This window comes from Phoxinus phoxinus, assembly GCF_949152265.1.
Source record: "Phoxinus phoxinus genome assembly, chromosome: 22".
Taxonomy (NCBI): domain Eukaryota; kingdom Metazoa; phylum Chordata; class Actinopteri; order Cypriniformes; family Leuciscidae; genus Phoxinus; species Phoxinus phoxinus.
In genome coordinates this window covers 15935403-15955651 of record NC_136897.1, presented here as the reverse complement: position 1 = coordinate 15955651, position 20249 = coordinate 15935403, and the positions used below count along the sequence as shown (strand labels likewise).

General features: G+C 38.6%; 1 protein-coding gene across 1 annotated transcript in view; it reads right to left on the bottom strand.

Moving 5' to 3' along the window:
- Positions 1-3321: 3321 nt before the first annotated feature.
- cadpsa (Ca2+-dependent activator protein for secretion a) overlaps positions 3322-20249 on the bottom strand; it is a 126976-nt gene continuing 110048 nt past the window's right edge. The window contains exons 31-32 of the mRNA XM_079596658.1: positions 10146-10250; positions 3322-4497 (exon numbers count right to left, since the gene is read on the bottom strand). Coding sequence (XP_079452784.1) covers positions 4330-4497; positions 10146-10250 — 273 coding nt within the window. The 3' untranslated portion in view covers positions 3322-4329. The remainder of the gene's footprint in view (positions 4498-10145; positions 10251-20249) is intronic.

Below are 20249 nucleotides of genomic sequence, written 5' to 3'. Positions count from 1 at the left end.
TGTACTGTATTGTCGTGAATATAGTCACTTTTCAGCCATGACTATTCGCAATATAGCACAGCCTCTATACCTTAATTATAATGCAGATGAAGCAAGCACATATTTTGTTTTTATTCAGCTATAGTGATTTGGAAAAGTAATAGACAAGTCAAAGGTTTAAATTCCGCTAATTGCTTACACAGCTGATTGTGACGCAATGGGCTCTTGATTTTCCATATCTTGAAGGGCGGACACATTACCCGGTGCGGAAGGCAAAGTGAGATCTCAGCATAAGCCCATTCACAGGATCAGATATGACACACTTTATCCTCTGAGCCATTTCTGATTAAAGCAGGATGATGATGATCAATCATCTCTCTTTGTCTCTCACTCACTCTCAACCTGACGGCGCTCCCATGAGCTGAACATAATGAGAGATTACTTTAAACATTAAGCTATTCATTTCACGGAAAAGATAAAAATAATAATAATCAGGTTCGTTGTACCCCGTCCTAATACTGAGATAAGATGGTCGCGGGTTGGCTTTAAAAAAAAAAACATAAGAGGCTTTGAATTGTCCTTGTTGAAGAGATCTGACATCTACCTGTTTACTTAGATGGTTTACTTAGAGACGCGCGCTGGCACCAGCACGAGCGCGCGCGCTTCTGAGAACAGTTGTAGTGTAGGTGAGAGTCGTGCGCAGTCTCGTCATCACATAACATCTGCTCGAGCAAGCAGGGTGAAACTACGCACGCTGTGGACCTCGAAATGAAACATTTAAGTCTAACCCAACGTTGGCACACAAATGTAATCTTGTGCTACTTTCCCTGTGTATTTGTGTCGGCAATTTCTGTTTTTCATTTGCCCACCGCCTTCGTTGTTGAGGTCACATGCTGCGCTCGAAGCCGGGCCTCGCGTCTCGGAACTCTCTCCCGCACAGATGCGAGTGTGAACCTGGGGCCAGTTCTTGTTGCGCCGGTCAATTGGAGAATCTTTTATTTGGATACACTTATCATTCCTATTTCCTAACCTGATTGAGGCTTAAAAGCCAAAGCAGCTCAGATCGTGCCAGAATAAATCTCCTTGCCTATTAATCTGTCGCCGGGTCCTCTCCCTCTCAAAATTGTTGCATTGAGGCAGGATTTATGAGGAAATTAAATGTATGATATCCGAGGCTCCTCTTCCAGCGCTCCGTGCCTGGCGACAGAGCATTTCTGTCCTCCTCTGTTGATTACAGAGAAATCAGCGCCTCGGAGGAAGCGTACATTCCCACAATTAGGTCACAGCGGCGGGCCACGGGAACACATTCTAGCGGTGGGCCTCTCTCATTTGTCTTTCCCTGCCCTGTGCCCCCGCGCCGAGCAACACACCAAATTGTATCCGTGGGTTTTGATCGGAAAGAGTAAGGAGATGAAAAGGCAATTTCCATCTGCTAGTTAAAGCTCATCCATTCCTTTCTCTGGCTCTGAGTGCTGCATTATTGCCCATAGCCTGTGCTCCAGGGGGTTAAATGAAACACTTCACCTCAGTTATACTTAACAATGTGCCAATGGACAGTGTTATTCAACCAGATCGCATGTAAATGCTGAATGATACATTCTACGATCTTCATTATATCTTTAAATCATAAAGAAGAGCAAAATGTATTTCCCCCCACCACAAAATTCTATATATATATATAGCCTATATATATAGCCTTATATATATATATATATATATATATATATATAAGGATACTGGAAATTATAACATATCCGCAAAAAAATTAAGCAGCACAACTGTTATCAAAACGAATAATAAGACATGTTAATATAAATTACATTTTAAATATATTAGAAAAAGAAAACAGTTATTTTAAAGTGTAATTACACTTCACAATTACTGTGTTTTTGACCAAATTAATGCATCCTTGGTAAGCATAAGAGACTAAGAGACTTCTTTCAAAATTACAAAAAAAAAAAATAGTCAGTTAATCTTCTGCTGTATACAAATATACAATTAAATAAAATACAAATCATTTGGACTGTTAATCCAATAAAATACAAATATAATCTAAAATATGAATATTTTCAATTTAAATGTGTATATACTGTAGCCTAATTTAGAATGTTTATGTTTCCTTATACCGTATAGGAATCAAGTTGTTTTTCTTTTAAAACCAGTGATCGTTTCAAATCTTGTCTTGTTTGTTTTTCTCGTCCTTAAGGACTTGTTTTTGAGCAATCTATGTTATAATTAAGATATTCTTTCTTCATTTAATGTGTCGCGGTATTAATATCTAATCCCTTGCATTTATACTTATTGTCTTGAAGATCAGACTGATTTGTTTTGAAAATCTTATGTGAAAAATTTTAATCTGGTTGAGAAGATCTGTCTTGGGACTGGTCTGTGTCATCTTTGGTCAGTCAATCTCCTTCTGTTCTGCAATATCTGAAGATGAGCTATGACTTAATCCCAAAATGTTAATCTCAGACTATTTTCTTTTTTCTTTTCTTCTTGGTGGAAGTGTGTGGGTGTGGGGAGAGGTTAAGTCACGGTTAAAGTTGTGTGCTTCACTAAGCCTATACTGCAAGTCCTGAATGAAGCCTGTGCTGTATGGCAGGTGTTGCATTTGATGAGTTTGAAACCCCGGGCGTAGCAACATTTAAAAAGATTTGGAGACTTTTAAGGTGGTCAGAGCAATGAATAAAAAAGTGAGACTTATTATTGATTGATTTAAAAGTACACTATTTAACTTTTGGTACTCTAGCCGTTAAAAAGCAAAGCATGCATTTTGCAAAGAACATTGTTTTGGTAATGCTTCAGATCTCCGGGACTATGTGGTGAATATGACCCTTTGAATGATTTAACGCTGTTAGAGAGTTACATAAGGCATTTTATCTCAATAAAACTGTAATATGTTGCTATATGCAGCAATAAAAATATGTTGAATAATAAAAACGCAATCTCTGCGTCACTTTTCCAACATTTCAAATCCCTCAGTTGTTGTCCGAAAAGCCAAGTCTATGTTGATTATTGTTTTATTACAAGCTCTGTCGAATTCTCTTTTTACCAGCAGACTCTCCTCTATTCTGCGTTGTTTTTTTAAACGACAACTAACCTACTGTATATGCGACAAAATAGCCAGAGCAACCTTTTTCTAGACCGCGAAAACTATCCTGACAGGTCTAAAATATAAACATTTATAATAGGCGTACCATAGTGAAGACAATAAAATAAAATAAAATAAATTTTTTTGGAAGGAGGATTGATGATGTATTGACTAATTTACATTTGGTTAATTTTTAACAAAAAAAATGAATAGTGTACATTTAAAAGCGAAAAAAACAAAAAACAAGTCATGAGTTTGAATTCTTTTATTTTTGTAAGCTCGGATTCTTTCATTCCAACCGTGGGTGTACATAAGGCCGAAGCAAGATGAATCCATCAGTTACTTTCCACAAAAGCTTTCGGATAAGATTTCTGACAATTGGAACATGCAGCTACTGCACAGAGGGGAATATAAAGCGCTATATACACAAAACAACAGTGGCAATGATGAAAACCTGCAAGCGTTTAGAGGCTATCCAAATAAAAGGATCGGAAATGCTTTGTTGCGAAGAAACAAAAATGATACAAACAAAAATATTTCTTGTCAACCCCCCTCCCCCCCTCCAAATACAGAATAAATATATATTTTTTAAATATTTTTTTTAAATTATGCATGGATTAAAACCATAAAAAAAATGATTGACATCAGTTTAAGTATATCACAAATCTATATATTGCATCTCTAAAATACAGCTACATACATATCACCACACCCAACTCAATAAAAAAAGGTCTGAAAACATTTTGGGTGTAAAACACATTGTGGTTTGTTGTGAGCCGAATATACAAACATCTGAACAAGTTAATACAATCATGTCAGTTGGCCTACACTCCAAAAGAAACAAGAGGTCTATGCACAATTATATAACATTAATGTATTTACAATACGTTGAAGAAGCGCCATATGGATTTGCATTGAACAGGGACACGACGAGCATTATTCCTTACCATCTCACACAACATTGTTTACAAATGGTACTCCATATTGCTTAGAAACATTTAGGTATGATTTTCAGACATTTTTGCTTATCTTTCCCCCCAAAAACCATCAATTAATTTAATGTTTAGGTTAATATACGCTTTTATTTTTGTCATCTGAATAGAGATTCATATATTTTTATTTCATTTTGATTGAAGATGGTCCCTTGTCTGTCATAGACCATGACGTTAACAACATCCGGACATGTACGAGTGATGGACAGTGGTGTACATGCATAATTTTAGGCCGAATTGTCCACACCTAATTGTTTCCAGCGGGATCTAGTCATCGTCCTCATCGCTGTCCTTCATGGATATGCCTTGCATCCCTCCTTCTCTTACAGACGCTGTAGCCTCTTCTAGAATCAGCCTGTTTCTCACCGTCTCATACATCTTGCTGTTCAGAGTAGAGTCCAATACACCTTGTAGTCGGAAATCACGATACTTTTTCTGCAAAAACAGACAGGATTGAGGGAATAGTTATGAGGAAAAAAGTGAATCTAGCTTCTCCTTTCATTTCATTGTTAGTTATATAAACATTAGGGCTGTAACGATTAATCGCGATTAATCGAAATCCAAAATAAAAGTTTGTGTTTACATAATATATGTGTGTGTATTGTGTATAATTATTTTGTATATATTAATACACACACACACATGCATGTATTTATTTGAGAAATATTTGCATTTATATACTGCATATATATTTTTATATTAAAGATTTATTTAAAGATAAAGATTTATATTATATATAAATAGAACTATTTTATATATAAATAACACATTTTTATTAAATATATACATGCATGTGTGTGTATTTATATATACAAAATAATTGTACACAATACATACACATTTATTATGTAAACACAAACTTTTATTTTGGTTTTCGATTAATCGCGATTAATCGTTACAGCCCTAATAAACATGAACCGAAATGTGGGATACATTTTATTTTTGTCCCATTTCATGAATATAGTACACCACTTTTAAACTATTATCTAACATAAAACTAAATTGTAAATTGCAGTGTTGACTGCTTTCATAAAGGACAACTTTCAACCCTATTATGGTTACTGGAAGAGAAAAAAATTATCAAGCAGATATTTTCTTTCATTTTTTTTAGAGCTGTCAAAAGATTAATCGCGATTAATCGCATCCAAAATAAAAGTTTGTGTTTACATAATATATGTGTGTGTACTGTGTATAATTATTTATATATATAAAAACACACACAATCATGTATATATTTAAGAAAAAATGGTTATATTTATATATAAAATATTTATATATAATATAAATTATATAAATGTATATAAATGCAATCATTCCGTAAATATATATATGAATGTGTGTGTATTTATACATAATAATTATACACAGTATACACACATATATTATGTAAACACAAACTTTTATTTTGGATGTAATTAATCACGATTAAACTTTTGACAGCCCTAATTTTTTTGTGAAATGTACATTATCGTTTAAAAGTTTTGGGTCAATATCATTTTTGTATGTTTTTGAAGAAGTGTCTTTTGCTTCCCACGTCTACATTTATTTGATCAAAAATACAGTAAAACAGTAACGCTATCTTCTCTAGCACATTAGAAACTATTGCATCCATCAGATTAAAAAAGGTTAAAGATTTTTGCACCATGGTACAAGAGTATTACTCACGCTCTCAAAAGAGAAACTCGTAACCTAGAACAAACCCATTAGGTCTTTAGAATCCATGGAAAGATAGTATGTCCTGCTATAAAAGCTCTAAAAGCTACCAGGGAAGAGCATCTCTGCAAACTCAGAAAATAACCAAAACAATCTAAGGTTTTTATTTAGTACAGTGGCTAGATTAACAAATAAACGGACGTCACCTGAACTGAATATTCCATCACAGTTTTTAGTAGTAATGACTTTATGAATTTCTTCACTGAGAAAAAATGACCAAAGAGTTTCGATATTTTTCCTATTTAAAACTATACTCTCATTTCTGCGTAATAATCAAGGAATTGTACTGCCGTACCAGCAGGCTCAATGAATATTACGCAGGAATGAGAGTATAGTTCCTAGTCATATTAGCCTAGAAAATCGCAACTTTTAATTTTCTGTCAGTCTTAGTACACAATGCAACTACAAAAGAGTCAAGTTTTAAATAGGAAAAATATAGAAACTCTTTGGTAATTTTTTTGAGAGAGATGCTAACGGTCTAATCAGATTCAATGATATATGCTAAGCTATGCTAAAAGTGCTACCGCCAGACCCGGAGATCGGCTGAATGGATACGAAAACGGTAAAACTCAACTGTTTAACTCTAGGGGAGTTGGAAAATGAGCCAATTTCCAAAAAAAAAGTGGAGTGTTCCTTTAAGCCTCTCATTAAAAATCACAACTAGATCCAAACAAATTGGGAAATTACAGACCCATTTCAAACCTTCCATTTATGTCTAAAATGCTAGAAAAAGTTGTGTCTGCTCAATTGCACTCCTTTCTGCAAAAAAAATTATATCTATGCAAATTTTCAGTCAGGATTCAGGCCCCATCATAACACAGGGACTGCACTCTTTTAAATTACAAATGACTTCTAGCTTCTGACCAAGGTTAAATCTCAATACAAGTTTTATTTGATCTTAGTGTTGCGTTCGACACTATAGATCAGGGATAGGCAACTCCGGTCCTGGAGGGCCACTGTCCTGCAGAGTTTAGCTTCAGCCCTGATAACAACTCACCTGCCTGTATCTATCTAGTAATCCTGAAAACATTGATTGCCTTGTTCAGGTGTGTTTAATTAGGGTTGGAGATAAACTCTGCAGGACAGTGGCCCTCCAGGACCAGAGTTGCCTATCCCTGCTATAGATCATAAAATACACTTAGATAGATTACAAAATTACACCGGTATTCAGGGAGAGCCATTGGGGTGGTTTAGATTGTACCTATCTGATCGTTACCATTTTGTTTATTTAAACAGGGAATTCTCCAAGTTAACATCAGTAAATTGTGGAGTGCAGCAAGGGTCTTTTTTAGGACCTCTGCTATTTTTAACGTGCTACCTCTTGACAATATTATTAGTAAATCTGGAATTAGTTTTCACTGTTATGCCATTGACACTTTGTTATATATGAAATCTCTAAATTATCCAAGTCGACAGAGTGTGTTAAAGTTTAAAATATAGGATGATCAGTAATTTTCTTCTATTAAATTCAGATAAGACTGAGATATTACTAATTGGACCAAAAACCTGTACACAGAATCTCTTAGAATACAATTTGCATCTTGAAGGATGTAGCCTGCTGTTACGTCATCCTCTACAGTTAAAGGGATACTTCACCTCTGTAAAGATGAATGTGTATTTAAAATGGGTCATTTATAGAAATGTGAAATTATTTTTTAATTGGGAGCCTTCTAGACTGAGAAAAGCCAGAAAATGTATTTGTGACTCATGTTGATGAAAGATAACTACTCCCAGAATGCACTTGCTTCGCTGCCCTACAAGGCCACTCCCAAGCCACGCCTACCGGTAAGAGAGCAGTCAAACAACAAGGCTAGGCTACTAGTGAGTCTCCGTGATTTCGAGATCGCCCGGGATTAAACAACAAGGCTAGGCTACTAGTGAGTCTCCGTGATTTCGAGATCTGCCCGGGATTTCGAGATCGCCAAAAATGTCCGGGATTTGGCTTTTGCGTTCTACAGTCGCCATTCATTATGTTTACTGTGGCAAACAGGACGAGACTGACGGCTGCGGGAGAATGACGTGAGGCCGGTGGCGTGATTACTGATGAGCGGCACCTGAGAGACGCACCGATCTCGTATCTCTCACGGAGGAGCGGGAATTTTCCTAGCAATGTTAAAACGCACATTAACCCGTCACTTGTTTAGCGTTCATGTAAACACTACATTCAGATTCACCAATCGGAATGTATTCAGTTAGAATGAAGCAAAAGGTGTGCATGTAAACAATGAATGGCGACTGCGGAAAGCAAAAGCCGAATCCCTGACATTTTGGACGATCTCGATGGCCGGACATGTCCGGGAAAAGAGGATGCTAACCCCTACTACTCAGCTTTCTCCAAAGAATAAGAACCTGTTAGATTAGCTTCCAAAAAAAGATGGCTGACACTAGTTGTACATTCTGTGAGTGAGATCCCTTCCTCTATGGGCGGGTTGATAACATGCCTTTAGCCTCTGGGCAAAAAAGCCAGACAAAAAATACATAAATCTCTTGTCTCAGGGGGATATGAGGGAAGGAAGCACGGTAATTTGAAAATACTACAGGTTTTCCACTGATACAAAGCTTAATGCTAAATCCTGAAGTATCCCTTTAAAGACCTGGGTGTTATATTAGACAGCAACTTGTCTTTCAATAATCATATTGCACATGTTGCAAAAACAGCCTCAGAAACATTGCTAAGCTACCGAATATTTGATGTATTTCTGATGCAGAAAAGCTAGTTCATGCATTTTTTTATTTACTGTAATGCACTACTAGGTGGTTGTCCTGTATCCTCAATAAACAAACTACAGTTAGTTAGTCCAAAATGCAGCAGTTACAGTTCTTACCAGGTCAAGAAAATGTGATCAAATGACACCAATTGTATAATCTCTGCACCTATGAAATTCAATTACAAAGCATTGCTACTGACATATAAGGCCCTAATTTACCTAAACGGCCCTACAACTATAGAGTACTCCAGCTGTAGTTTGGATCCAGCCTCTTACGGAGATTTCAGATGACCTAACACCTGTGAAGAGATGACGCCAACCCCTGTGAAGACTTCACATGATGAATCAACATACACCACTGCCAAATTTTCTATATATTGTAACCATTATGATCATAATTTATAATAATTGCTTTAATGTGATCATTGTTTTTGCCTAAATGAATACATGATATTAGCCAACTGCATGATTTGTATTGTCTTAGAACTGTACATTTATGACATATGGACATTACATTGACACAGTCACCTCTGATAACACATTACTCTAAATTGTAATGTGGAAACATGCATTTTTTTTCTGTAAAGCTGCTTTGAAAGTATATGTATTGTTTTGTATATAGTTTAAAATGTAATTTATTCCTGTGACTGAATTTTCAGCATTACTCCAGTCTTCAGGTTCACACGATCCTTCAGAAGTCATTCTAATGGTGATTTGGTGCTCAAGAAACATTTCTTACTATTATCAATGTTGTAAGCAGTTGTGCTGCTTAATTTTTTTGTGAACGTGAGGATTCTTTGATGAAAATAAAGTTCAAAAGAACGGCGTTTATTTAAAATAGAAATCATTCATATTATAAAATGCTTTTGCTGCCTTTTGGTCAATTTAATGAAATTTGCTGAATAAAAGAATACATTTTTATACAGATTGAATGAATGAATCTTACTAAACCCAAACTTTTTAACAGTAGTGTAAGTTTAAAAAAACAAAAAAAACAAACCAACATTAACTAGCTAACCCCAACAAAGTGATACCTTAATTTAGGATGTATTTGCAACATGTACATTTGCATACACTGTATTTATTATTTTATTTCAAATGATTTTGGTAACATGGTTAAAAAGACCCTTTTAAGATCCTATTTTCATAATTAAAATTTTCTATTCTGGTGCTGTTGAGTACTAGATGAGGAAAACCATAACAATGAGGTCTTCATCCAATACAAAACCTAATCTGTGCAAAATAAATGCCAGATCTAGTTCCTCCGTTCCAACAAGAAAACTGTCTGTCACACACACACACACACACACACACACACACACACACACACACACACACACACACACACACACACACACACACACACACACACACACACACACACACACACACACACACACACACACACAATACAAAATCCTGTTGATCTTGCTGAAAAATCAAGCGGAGGCTGAAGAGGAAGACTGCCTTCACTTGGCTGATCCACCTCTGATTGGTCGATATCTGCATATTTTTATAACATGCTTTTACATTTGGTGCACATACTCTGCTATGATTACTTCCTGCACATATTTGGGCAGTTTTGAATCTATAACTGTTCTGCATTTAATTCACATGCCCACCTATACCCACTTTAGTGGTCAATGATGCTGTAGTTGTTACCTTTACAATTCTGATGAGGATTTTCAGCTGATATAGATGCAACTGCAGGTCCATACGGTCTGTCAGCCATGTGCCCAGGAGATTCATTGTGCTGGTGTACCATTGCTGAAATACAAATACATTGTTCTCCAGCAAAGACAGACACACATATAAATGCTGCCACACACAAACATATATGAATACACATTTACAAAAACATAACACAACACAAAGCCAAAGTGTAGGCAGAAGATTATGTGAATGAAAATCTTTTTAGTACAAGTTCTAAATATACTTTTCAATAAACATTCCAACAAGCAGACTGACAACCTACAAAGCAGAATGCTTTATATATACACAATGGGTCAAATGTTTTTAATTATTTAATATTTTTTATGTTTTTGAAAGAAATCTTTTACACTTACCAAGGCTGCATTTATTTGATCAGAAATACAGTAAATTTTATGAAATATTATTACAATTTAAAATAACTATATTTTCTAGTTTATATATTTTAAAATTTAATTTATTCCTGTGATGGCAAAGCTGATTTTTTTAGCATCATTACCCCAACATTCAGTGTCACAAGATCCTTCAGAAATCATTCTAATATGATAATTTGGTGCTTAAAAACATTTATTAAACAGTTTTGATGATATATATAAAGAGTTTTTCCTGTATTTTTGTATCAAATAAATGCAGCCTGGGAGCATAGGAGATTTCTTTCAAAAACATTTAAAAAAAATCATTAGTCCACACTTTTGATCAGTAGCATATAAATAGGATAGTTTTCTTCAGCTAAATATACCGTCAAGTACTTCCACTTGTAGATGGATACGGAGGAAAATGACTGGTAGAATAGAGCTTTCAGAGGCACTGAGAGGAAAATGGTGACAGAAAAGAGAACCCAACAAGCTCTGCCTTGGAGGAAGTCCTTCTGTCACAGTCATGATCCTCACCCAGACCTCTCCCTGTCTCCACAGCTCCACCCAGGAACTCATAATTGACAGTCTGGGATCCCATCAGCTGTCTCCTGTTCTGCTTTTGGACACTGATCATGAGAGATGTTGCCCATGTTAAAGCAGCCACAATCCTGCCCTTAGCCTGCGCTTCAAACTGTGGCACTTTCTGTCACATTGAGGGAGAAACATCCATCATTCCCAGCGGACATATTGTCTTTACCGCAGTCGCAATGAGCTCGCTAATGTAACCGTTGCTCAGGGTCTTACTTTTACGAGTCTTCCTTTCTCTTAGCCTCTGCATTTTGCTCTCCATTTCTACTCACTGAAACTCACTGAACTCAAAGCACCTCCTAAATAGCCAGTGCACTTAGCTTTTGGGCTGCAGATGTTGGACCGTGGGGAGGATCTTGTTTGCAGTCTAATTGATTAGTTATGATCGAGCTGGTCTGATGGTAATCTGAACTGACTGAGTCTCAACGGCTTAGAAGCTGAGCAAATCGAGCCGGAGACACAGGAGATGCGTCTTGGGTAACTGCAGCACACTTGACAGTATTAAGGTGGATAAACAATCGTTTGTTTTGAGATGAACCGAATTTAGACATGGTTTCTGCTATAGTTTATCAGACCTCCAATGATCTTGCAGCTTAATGATCAAAAACACAAATACTTTTTGGGGGGAATTTACACTCAAAATCCACTTGGCACCATCAGTTTGAAAAAGCATTAGGCTTCTGCTGGTGATAGTCTAAAAAACAAAAATGCGCTCTAGACTTGAAAAGCCTCAAGTTGAAAACATTACACAATTCACTAAGCCATTGGTTCCATTGGTTTAACAGAGGTTGAAAGCTACTTGAACGCAAATCATTGGTGTTTAAGTGGCTGGTAAAATTATGCTGCTAAGGTGTGTACATAGTAAAGAATCGTTTTAGGATTCAAACTAAGCGGCTGAGGGTAGTGGCTCGTTCCTGCAGTGAATCAGAGCTTGGTGTTGCTCTGTGAGGGCTGGTGCTCTGTGCCTGTGAAAGATCGGGCAGCCGGGCCGCGATGGACCCCCACAGGGAGGCCAGACCTGGAGCAACTGCTCTCTCTCACACCCAGTCTTTCTCTCATGCTCACTCTGTATCTCCATTTGTTTCTATAATAGTGTGACCTCTCTGGCCTTTACCATTTTAAAGGAATATTTCACCCGCAAATTAATTCTGTCATCATTTACTCACTATTCTATACCTGTATGACTGTTGGAGCACAAGAGAAGAATATTCTGAAGAATGTTTTGAAGAATGAAAACTGGTTTTGTCTATACAATTAAAGTCAATGGGGTCCAAAACAACACTGGACCATGTTGACTTTTATTACATGGACAAAACATTTTTCAAAATATCTTCTTTTGTGTTCCAAAGAAGAAATTTAGTCATACAGGTTTGGAATAACGTAACTGATGACAGAATTTTCATTTTTGGTTAACTATCCCCAACGCATTTCCAGGAAAACTATCAGTTGACTTAATATCATAATCGACATGTAATAAACGAAAATGCTGAAAAAAATAATTTGGTTGCGTTCCACTTTATAGTCCCCGCTTTGAGCACCAAATCAGACAACAAATCAAATGACACACAAGGCCGAAATAGTTGCATATTTCGAAAAAACAACATTTTGAAATCGTGAAAGTCTCAGCCAGTAAGTCCGTGTCCTCTATGGTCTTGGTTGTGAAATGAACAGTGCTGGCAGTGGGACATTGTTCTGCTGTCAGCAGAGAAACAGAAGACTCTCTGAGAGTGTATTATGTACTGTGGCACTTTTTGGATATTGAGCAGCGGGAAGCTGGCAATAGCTGCTAGCCAAAACAGGAGTATCATGACTCTGAATGCATAATGAAAGAAGCGGATATGGGAGAGAAAAGAAAAAAAAAATCTGTGATCATCTAACGAGTTCCATCTGATATTGGAAAGCGTGAGGGCTGCGTGTACACGCACGTGTGTGTTGGACGCGTACGTTATGGTTACCGATACAACACACATGAACATCTGCAGGGCCCCCACACCTCTAGCGGGGAGCGCTGAAAGGCTGAGCGACCTCCTGCCCTTGCCACACCACGCACATGCACAAGCCGCGCTCCTAAGCTTGCGTTCACACTCTCGTCTTTGACATGTTACAGGAAGCCATAGCGCCTAGCAGGGGGGCAACAAACAGAATTCAGTGTAAGGTTGCACACCCATCCACCCCCATCGCAGACACACACACTCGTCACTCGCTTTTAGCGAATCCTGAAGCACCTGAAGGCTAGCGTCTCCTATGTGAGGGCCAGGAGGAAGAAAGAGCTGGTAAGGGCTGAGTTTGGATTAGAAAAAACACACTCTTACAAAAGCAGGAATGCCGAGGAGGGGGCGAGGGCACGGTGGGGGGTAATGGGGGATTACAAGCAACCTGTGACTCTGCCTCTTTCTGCCCTTGCTGGTGGTAGTGGCTCTGCAAATATGTGTGTGCGCCACTCAGCCTGGTCTCGGAGGCCTAGGCTGTTTGAGAAGCGCTCCTGCTGGGACCCAGCTGTGTCTGCAATTAGCAGTAGGGATGGAATGATGATGGTTGCTAGCGCTGATGTTAATGCAAAGCGGCAGGCTGGTGGAGATGAAAACAGAACGAGAGCGACTCCGCGGTGCCTCCCCCGTGCTCCCTGTCCTCTCTGTTTCTTGCGAATCAAAAAGCGAGAGAATACCCCAAACAAAAAACACACAAAAATCGAACCTCCAACCTTTCTCCCGGTACTCTTTGCGTCTTTGTCCGCGCTTAATAGAGCCGTCTCTCTCTCTTAGGCCAGCAGGTTGTAGGGCACTCGTCCTTCTCGCCGGCCAGGCAAGAGAATCGGGCACCTTGCCGGGCCAGAGAGGGAGGCCCTGGGGACTGAGGAGTCTTTAAATCGGACTACAAGACATTATGCACTTAGGACAAAAGCCTGGGGTAATCCTACCTGCTTGCTGTTCACAGTCGCCACCGGCCCGTTATTGTTCGCCTCATCCCTCCTGAGAGGAGGTCCATTGATGACTGAACTCAATTACCATGGTAACTCACACCGGTGACCCCACGCCTCCCGGCGTTCACTATCTCTCCGCCGTAGGACCCCACGGCCTCATGGAAAAAACGTTGTGTAGGAAATACGCGACCCTAAACATGGTCCTCCGATGCACTGCTGCGTTAGTGCGCTCTCTCTCTTTCTCTCGCTCTTTCTCTCCAGAAATAGGTGCTTCTGAATGGTGGGATTGAAAATAAAGTTTCAGGCTCAGCAAGCAAAAAGGGCTTCAAACTGCTCACGATTGTGTTGTGGATACAAAGAGAACCCTGCTCTGGATTTGCACGCCTCACCGGATCCTTAAGTGGAACAAGCCCTTACTGTTTCTGTGCAAGCTCTGCTACACTTTTAAGTGTCTCTAATGCAGTTTTTTTGTTTGCGAACGAAGCAATACGCTGCTAAACGGAACGGCGTGTCGAGCGTTTTTTTGGGGCGGGTGCAAAACGAATCAGCCGATCAAAAAGTATAATTGCAGAGAATGCATTTCTGCTATTGAAACCTGCGCTTGTGCACAACAGTGTCCAAACAGGGCCCTTTTTTATAAAAACCGGCCCTGAAAGAAGGAGCTCGTCGAGATGAACTAAACGGCGGGAATTACTGCCTGTGATCGTGTCATTGAGTAAACACACAATGAAGAAAAAGGGGTGAGGGATAAAAAAAAGGAACGGGAGAGAGAGAGAGAGAGTTTGGTCCCAGGGCAAAGTGAGCCATTCTGCTCACAAAGGAACGCTTAGGGGAGGATTGAGCCGAGCAGGAATGAGGAGCATAACACTTGTGGGGTTCAGCCTCAATGGGGGGAACGAAATGGAATAAACCAGCGAGCACTTGAGAGCCCCGCGGTGCACCTGAATGGCTAAGGGGTGGGAGGGGGGCGGAGGGGGGAGCGCAGAAGGTGAATGGGCTGCTTTTTGGGACCAATTTGTTTCTTTTCACCCTTTTCCCCTGCCTCTGTGCTGACAGATGTACAAAGGCGGACCCGCGCTGAGCCTCTCGTATACATGAACCCGCTAGCAGATGTCACTTTTGTCAGACAAGTTAATCAAACAAATGCCACCATACCTCACTTATATGTCACGGGGAGAGCGAGAGACGGAGAGAGAGCCAATAGACGGCTAATAGAGCCAGTCGAGAGCCATGGCGCCCGAATAAACTTCTGCTGCATTACATTTACTTTGCTTAAATCTCTAACCGTTAGTGTTGTTGCTGCGGATTTATTTAAATCAGCCTCGGTTCACATTAAGCGACAAAAGAAGCATCTCGGCCTCTGTAATTATCAGAAACCTGAACCGCTAACATCTGCCCTGCATTCTGAAAGAGCCAAACCCCTTTAATGTGTTTTGAACAGAAAGGACCTGTTGGGTCCCTTTTAGACGTTTTTTTTTTTTTTTCATACTGACCTACTAGCGTTCAGATTATTCATCTAAAGCTCCTTTTTCAATTGGTTTACCTCTAAAATAAAAGGATTAACTGGGGAGAAAAACAAAAAGAGTGCATCCGCCTCCCATATCGCATGATTTTCTAAATGCAATCGGAGGCTGGAATGAAATACGTAAACACATAAAACAAAAACACATTTTTGATTGTTGTTGCTCTGGATATCATAATCAAGGATAAAAACAAAGGGAGCAAAGGGGGAAAAGTGGATAAAAAGGTTTTAAATTCTCTAAGAAAACATGTATAGCATTCCAAAAAAACAAACAAAAACAATGTGTCGTGTTTTTGCTTTTCTCACACACACAAAAATTAAATGCACAAGGACAATACTTTTTTTTTCTATCTAGTTTCCTCTTGAGTAATTTGTTTCTGTTTTTCTTAGGCCATATTGGAAAGCATTAAGTTTGCCAAGTTCTCTAGCTAAAGTTGATTAAACAATTCACTTGGGTCCGCCGGACCTGCAAAGTGGTTAAGTGTCCCAGACAGTGAAGTGGTATTTCAGGTCTGTGAAATGCAACACAAACAGCAGCTCAGTCAAAACCCCCGGCTTTCCAGTATCTCTAACCCTACTTGCTCCTCACAGTATCCAGCAGTGGAGCGATTAAACCGCATTAACCGTCACCGTAAAGTGCAATCTCGTCGATCTGATAACTGCCAAGGTCAACGGGAATACTTCAAATTAATCAATGAGGGAAGGCCACAATCTCCTCCAGAAGCAGATTAAGTGTATAATTGACGTGTGTAATCTGCTGTGTATCTGAGTATCTCTGCTGGCACTCAGACACGCATGCATACGCACGCACACACTGAAGAGCCGGGTGCAGGACGGCGGTATCAGTGAAGCGCTGGATTTGGAGATGGCTTTTTTTAATCAATGATCTATGTGCTCCGCCCCAATCTGACAGATGAGCCCTCACGTTAAGCACAGCTGCCTTAATCCTGCTCTCCTCAGCTGTTCTTTCAAGAACTGGCAGGCTGGCAGAGTGAAATAAATTAATTTTCTCTCCCCCCTCCATCCCTCTCTCCCTTTCTATCCCTCTCTCTGGTCCTCTATCCTGAACTTAACAAACTTCATCCATCCACTGGCAAGCGGTTTGCCTCTTAGGCAGTTTGTATCTGGAATATGACCTTCTTAAAAATCACCATCTTCTCAAAACTCATGAATATTACATGATATTGCAACAAACCACTTGCAAGTAAATTTCACTACTGAAAAGTATTTAAATATGTTTCCAATTAGACAATTTTTAAGATGTTGTCTAAATAACTAAATTTGAATCAACATTTAATTAATAGTTTAATTAATATAATGAATATAATATAATATAATTAATATAATATAATACTATAATAAGTTTAATATGTATCTTAAATTGACACAATTTCAAACTGAGAAATGCTTTAAAATTGTATCTGTTCTTATAACAGATAAATAACAATTCTAACAAAAATTATCAATAAGCCTCTTCATGATTCCTAACAATTAGTATTATTTTACTCTTCATCCTTTTTATGCATATCACTGGACTGAATTTCATCCATTTTTCTTTGTTTTCATTTTTAATACCTATTCCCATATGGTCGCTTTTTCAGCATTATGAAACGCCGTTATGAAAGCAGCCATATTTTGAATTAGTCAAACAACAAGTATAATCTTCTTACTCTGGCCAATGTGCCATCTCTGTCTGTGAGAAATCAGCATCCTTGACCCCAATTAACCTAAGCTTAGCGTGGGCCACATTTACTTCAATATGACAACCAGCCAAAAACCACTAAGCAATTATGCTACACCCACCTAACAGATCATTTCAAAGCGGATTACTTAAAACAATCAAAAATTGAAGGAAAAAAAAAAGTGTAAAGGGAAGGAGGCCATCAGGAATATTTTGCCAAAATAACAAGTGAAAGCAACATTTTTACTGATTCAAACACAAAAAGAAAAACCACGATACAGGGGAAAAAGCCCTTGTAGTGATTGGAAAGCTGTCCCCAAAAAAAGTATATGGCATTTTCATTCTACAATAACTTATTAGTAAAATTTCAGAAGAAACTATTTAACTCTTATGTAGTTAGTCTGACTAAACCTGCAAAGATGAACCAATATCAACACCAATATGAACCAATTATATTGCTTCATTATATTATTTTTTTACAATTCCTTACAATAAGGTTTTATTAGTTAACATTAACTATAGAGAAATACTTCTACAGCGTTTAATTATTCTTAGTTAATGTTACTAAAACATTTTTAATATCAAAGGTTTACACAAATGCTGTAAAATAGATTGCTCATAGTTAGTTCATGTTAGGTAATGCATTAAACTGATGTTAAAAAAATAGACCTTATTGTAAAGTGTTTCATGTGCAAGTCAGAAAAAATGGATAGAAAAAAAAAGTGGAAAAAAGGAGGCTGCTGTTCTTTTAAACCCATTTAATTAGTGATACCGATACTATAATCTCATCTATGTCGTTTTTATAATGAACTGAGTGCCGATTTTTAAATAGGCTGTGTGTAGCGGGTTTAAAACAACAGCACGTGGTGTTATGGCTCATTGTGGAGGATGTTATGACATCTTTAACAAGTGAAATGACAAAGTAAGAAGAAAACATTTGAGCAGGTTGCCTGGAGCCCCTGCTAAAGAGCGGAGCTATTTCAATGGCTGTTTAGCATAACAGTGAGGACCAGCGTGTGCGTGTTAGCGTGTGTGTGTGCGAGACGGAGCGAGCGTGCATGTGTGTATGCATGCACACATGTTGTCTTTTTCAACTGCCTACGGAGACCCGACCACTTCAGCGGGTGGAGAGGGGAGATGTGTGCCATGCGTGCCCATCTGGGGTTGACGGCGATGGGGCGGGAGGTAGGGGAGGGCGGGCTGGTTGGCTGATTGTGTGGATGGATGTGTGTAAGTGCATGTAGGAGCTGAGTCTCTGAGGACACGGGCCATGCTAGTAGATGTACAAAGGAAGATTATTTGACTCTGAATAACGCCACTTGGCATAATGTGACAAAAACAACTTGACAGGAAGGATAAGTTTCATTTCGGTTCAGGGCGCAGAGAGAGAGAGCAAGAAAGGAGGTGGAAAAAACGAGAAAGCAAAATGGAGAAATGGAATGAGAGGGTAGAAAAAACAAGGCAGATGGGATTGTTTCCCTTGTTTGCATTCGAGGAAGTGAAAGCAAATGCACAATGCGGCTGGAAAATAAGCGACACCATCTCATTCCAAGCGAACGAAGAAAGAAAAGAACACATAATCTTTTCAGACACCCTCCAGGAGGGGAGAAAGATAGTTAGGCATTGCAAAATCGAGGTAAAAACCAGTACAAGATGGCAGCCTTTTTGTAGGACACTCAGAAAACTCACAAACCAGAGCTCACATGTTCAAAGCATCTCATAGTAAGACTACTGATCCCGGGCCAGCTTTCACCGTGAAATGAAAGTCAACAATGAACCACGATCAGGATTCTTACTTGAATTGTTCACATATGACACGAGGAGACATATTCACAAAGCGTTTCGGAGTGGGAGCGCTGTTTTTCAGATCAGGTTGTCTTGAGGAGAAGCGTTGGGCAAACGGACAAGAAAACCGATCCTAGAGCAGCGCTCCCTCTCTGGCTTTCTTTCTGAATATAAACAAAAAAAGTCTTTAGCCACACAATGCAAACACACCTTTCCAACAACACACACTTAACAAACTGGTCTACAGACAGCACAAAAGGATTATAACCAACATGATGGCCCTGGCCATCCCTTAAGACGGTGTTCTCCATTGTGTGCCCTCCCCTTCAGTGTTTCTTATTCAACTTCTCTTTCTTGCCCTCAGTGTTTCCCTCATTCTTTCCTTTTCTTTAAGCCTTTATCACAATAAGCCCAAGGTTTGGAGGGCTTCTCTCTATTTGGATCTCCTTAGCGGGAGATTTACTCCGGAAATAGGGCAGTTGCCTTTGTGACACCCCCGCCCCAACTATCAGCTAAAAATGAACAAAACAATATCCTTCACACTCTGATTGTTTTAGTATATCTAATTTGTCCAGTTTCAATGGAAGTCCTAAGTAGACATGCATTATTTTTTCTCTCACTTTTTCATGATCTTGACATGAAAGTAACCATTTCTTTGGTTAGTTTCAATCACTGAAACACATGTCAGTAATATATCCACACAGACTTCATAATGGAAATAAAATAGACCATATGTTCAATATTACTTTATGAATGTCTGCTACCAAAAAAAAAAAAAGGTTTTCTCTAGTGTCAGACATGGATTTGAAAGTGTCTATCCATGACGGACAGAGATATTTTAGTATGAGTGAGCCTATGATGACAGTAAAAACTAATACACTCATACATGATACAGTAATATGTATTGAACTTACAAAATGCTTTTGTTGTTTCCAAATCAACAAGACAATAAGATAGTAAAAGTAACGATAGTAAATGTCGTGGGAAAGTAAAACATTTTCAACCAAGATTACGGGAAAATTGTGATCATTAAAAAATAAAGCATGGCCTCTAAGGACTTCTGTATAGTTCTATTCTACTGTTCTCTAAATCAAACCACAAGCTATTCTGAATAAGCAGAAACTTTAACCAGAGGCCTGTAATAAATGTATACTCTATCTTTGTTTGCATGTGTGTTGTAGGTGTCTTGAACATCTGCATGTCC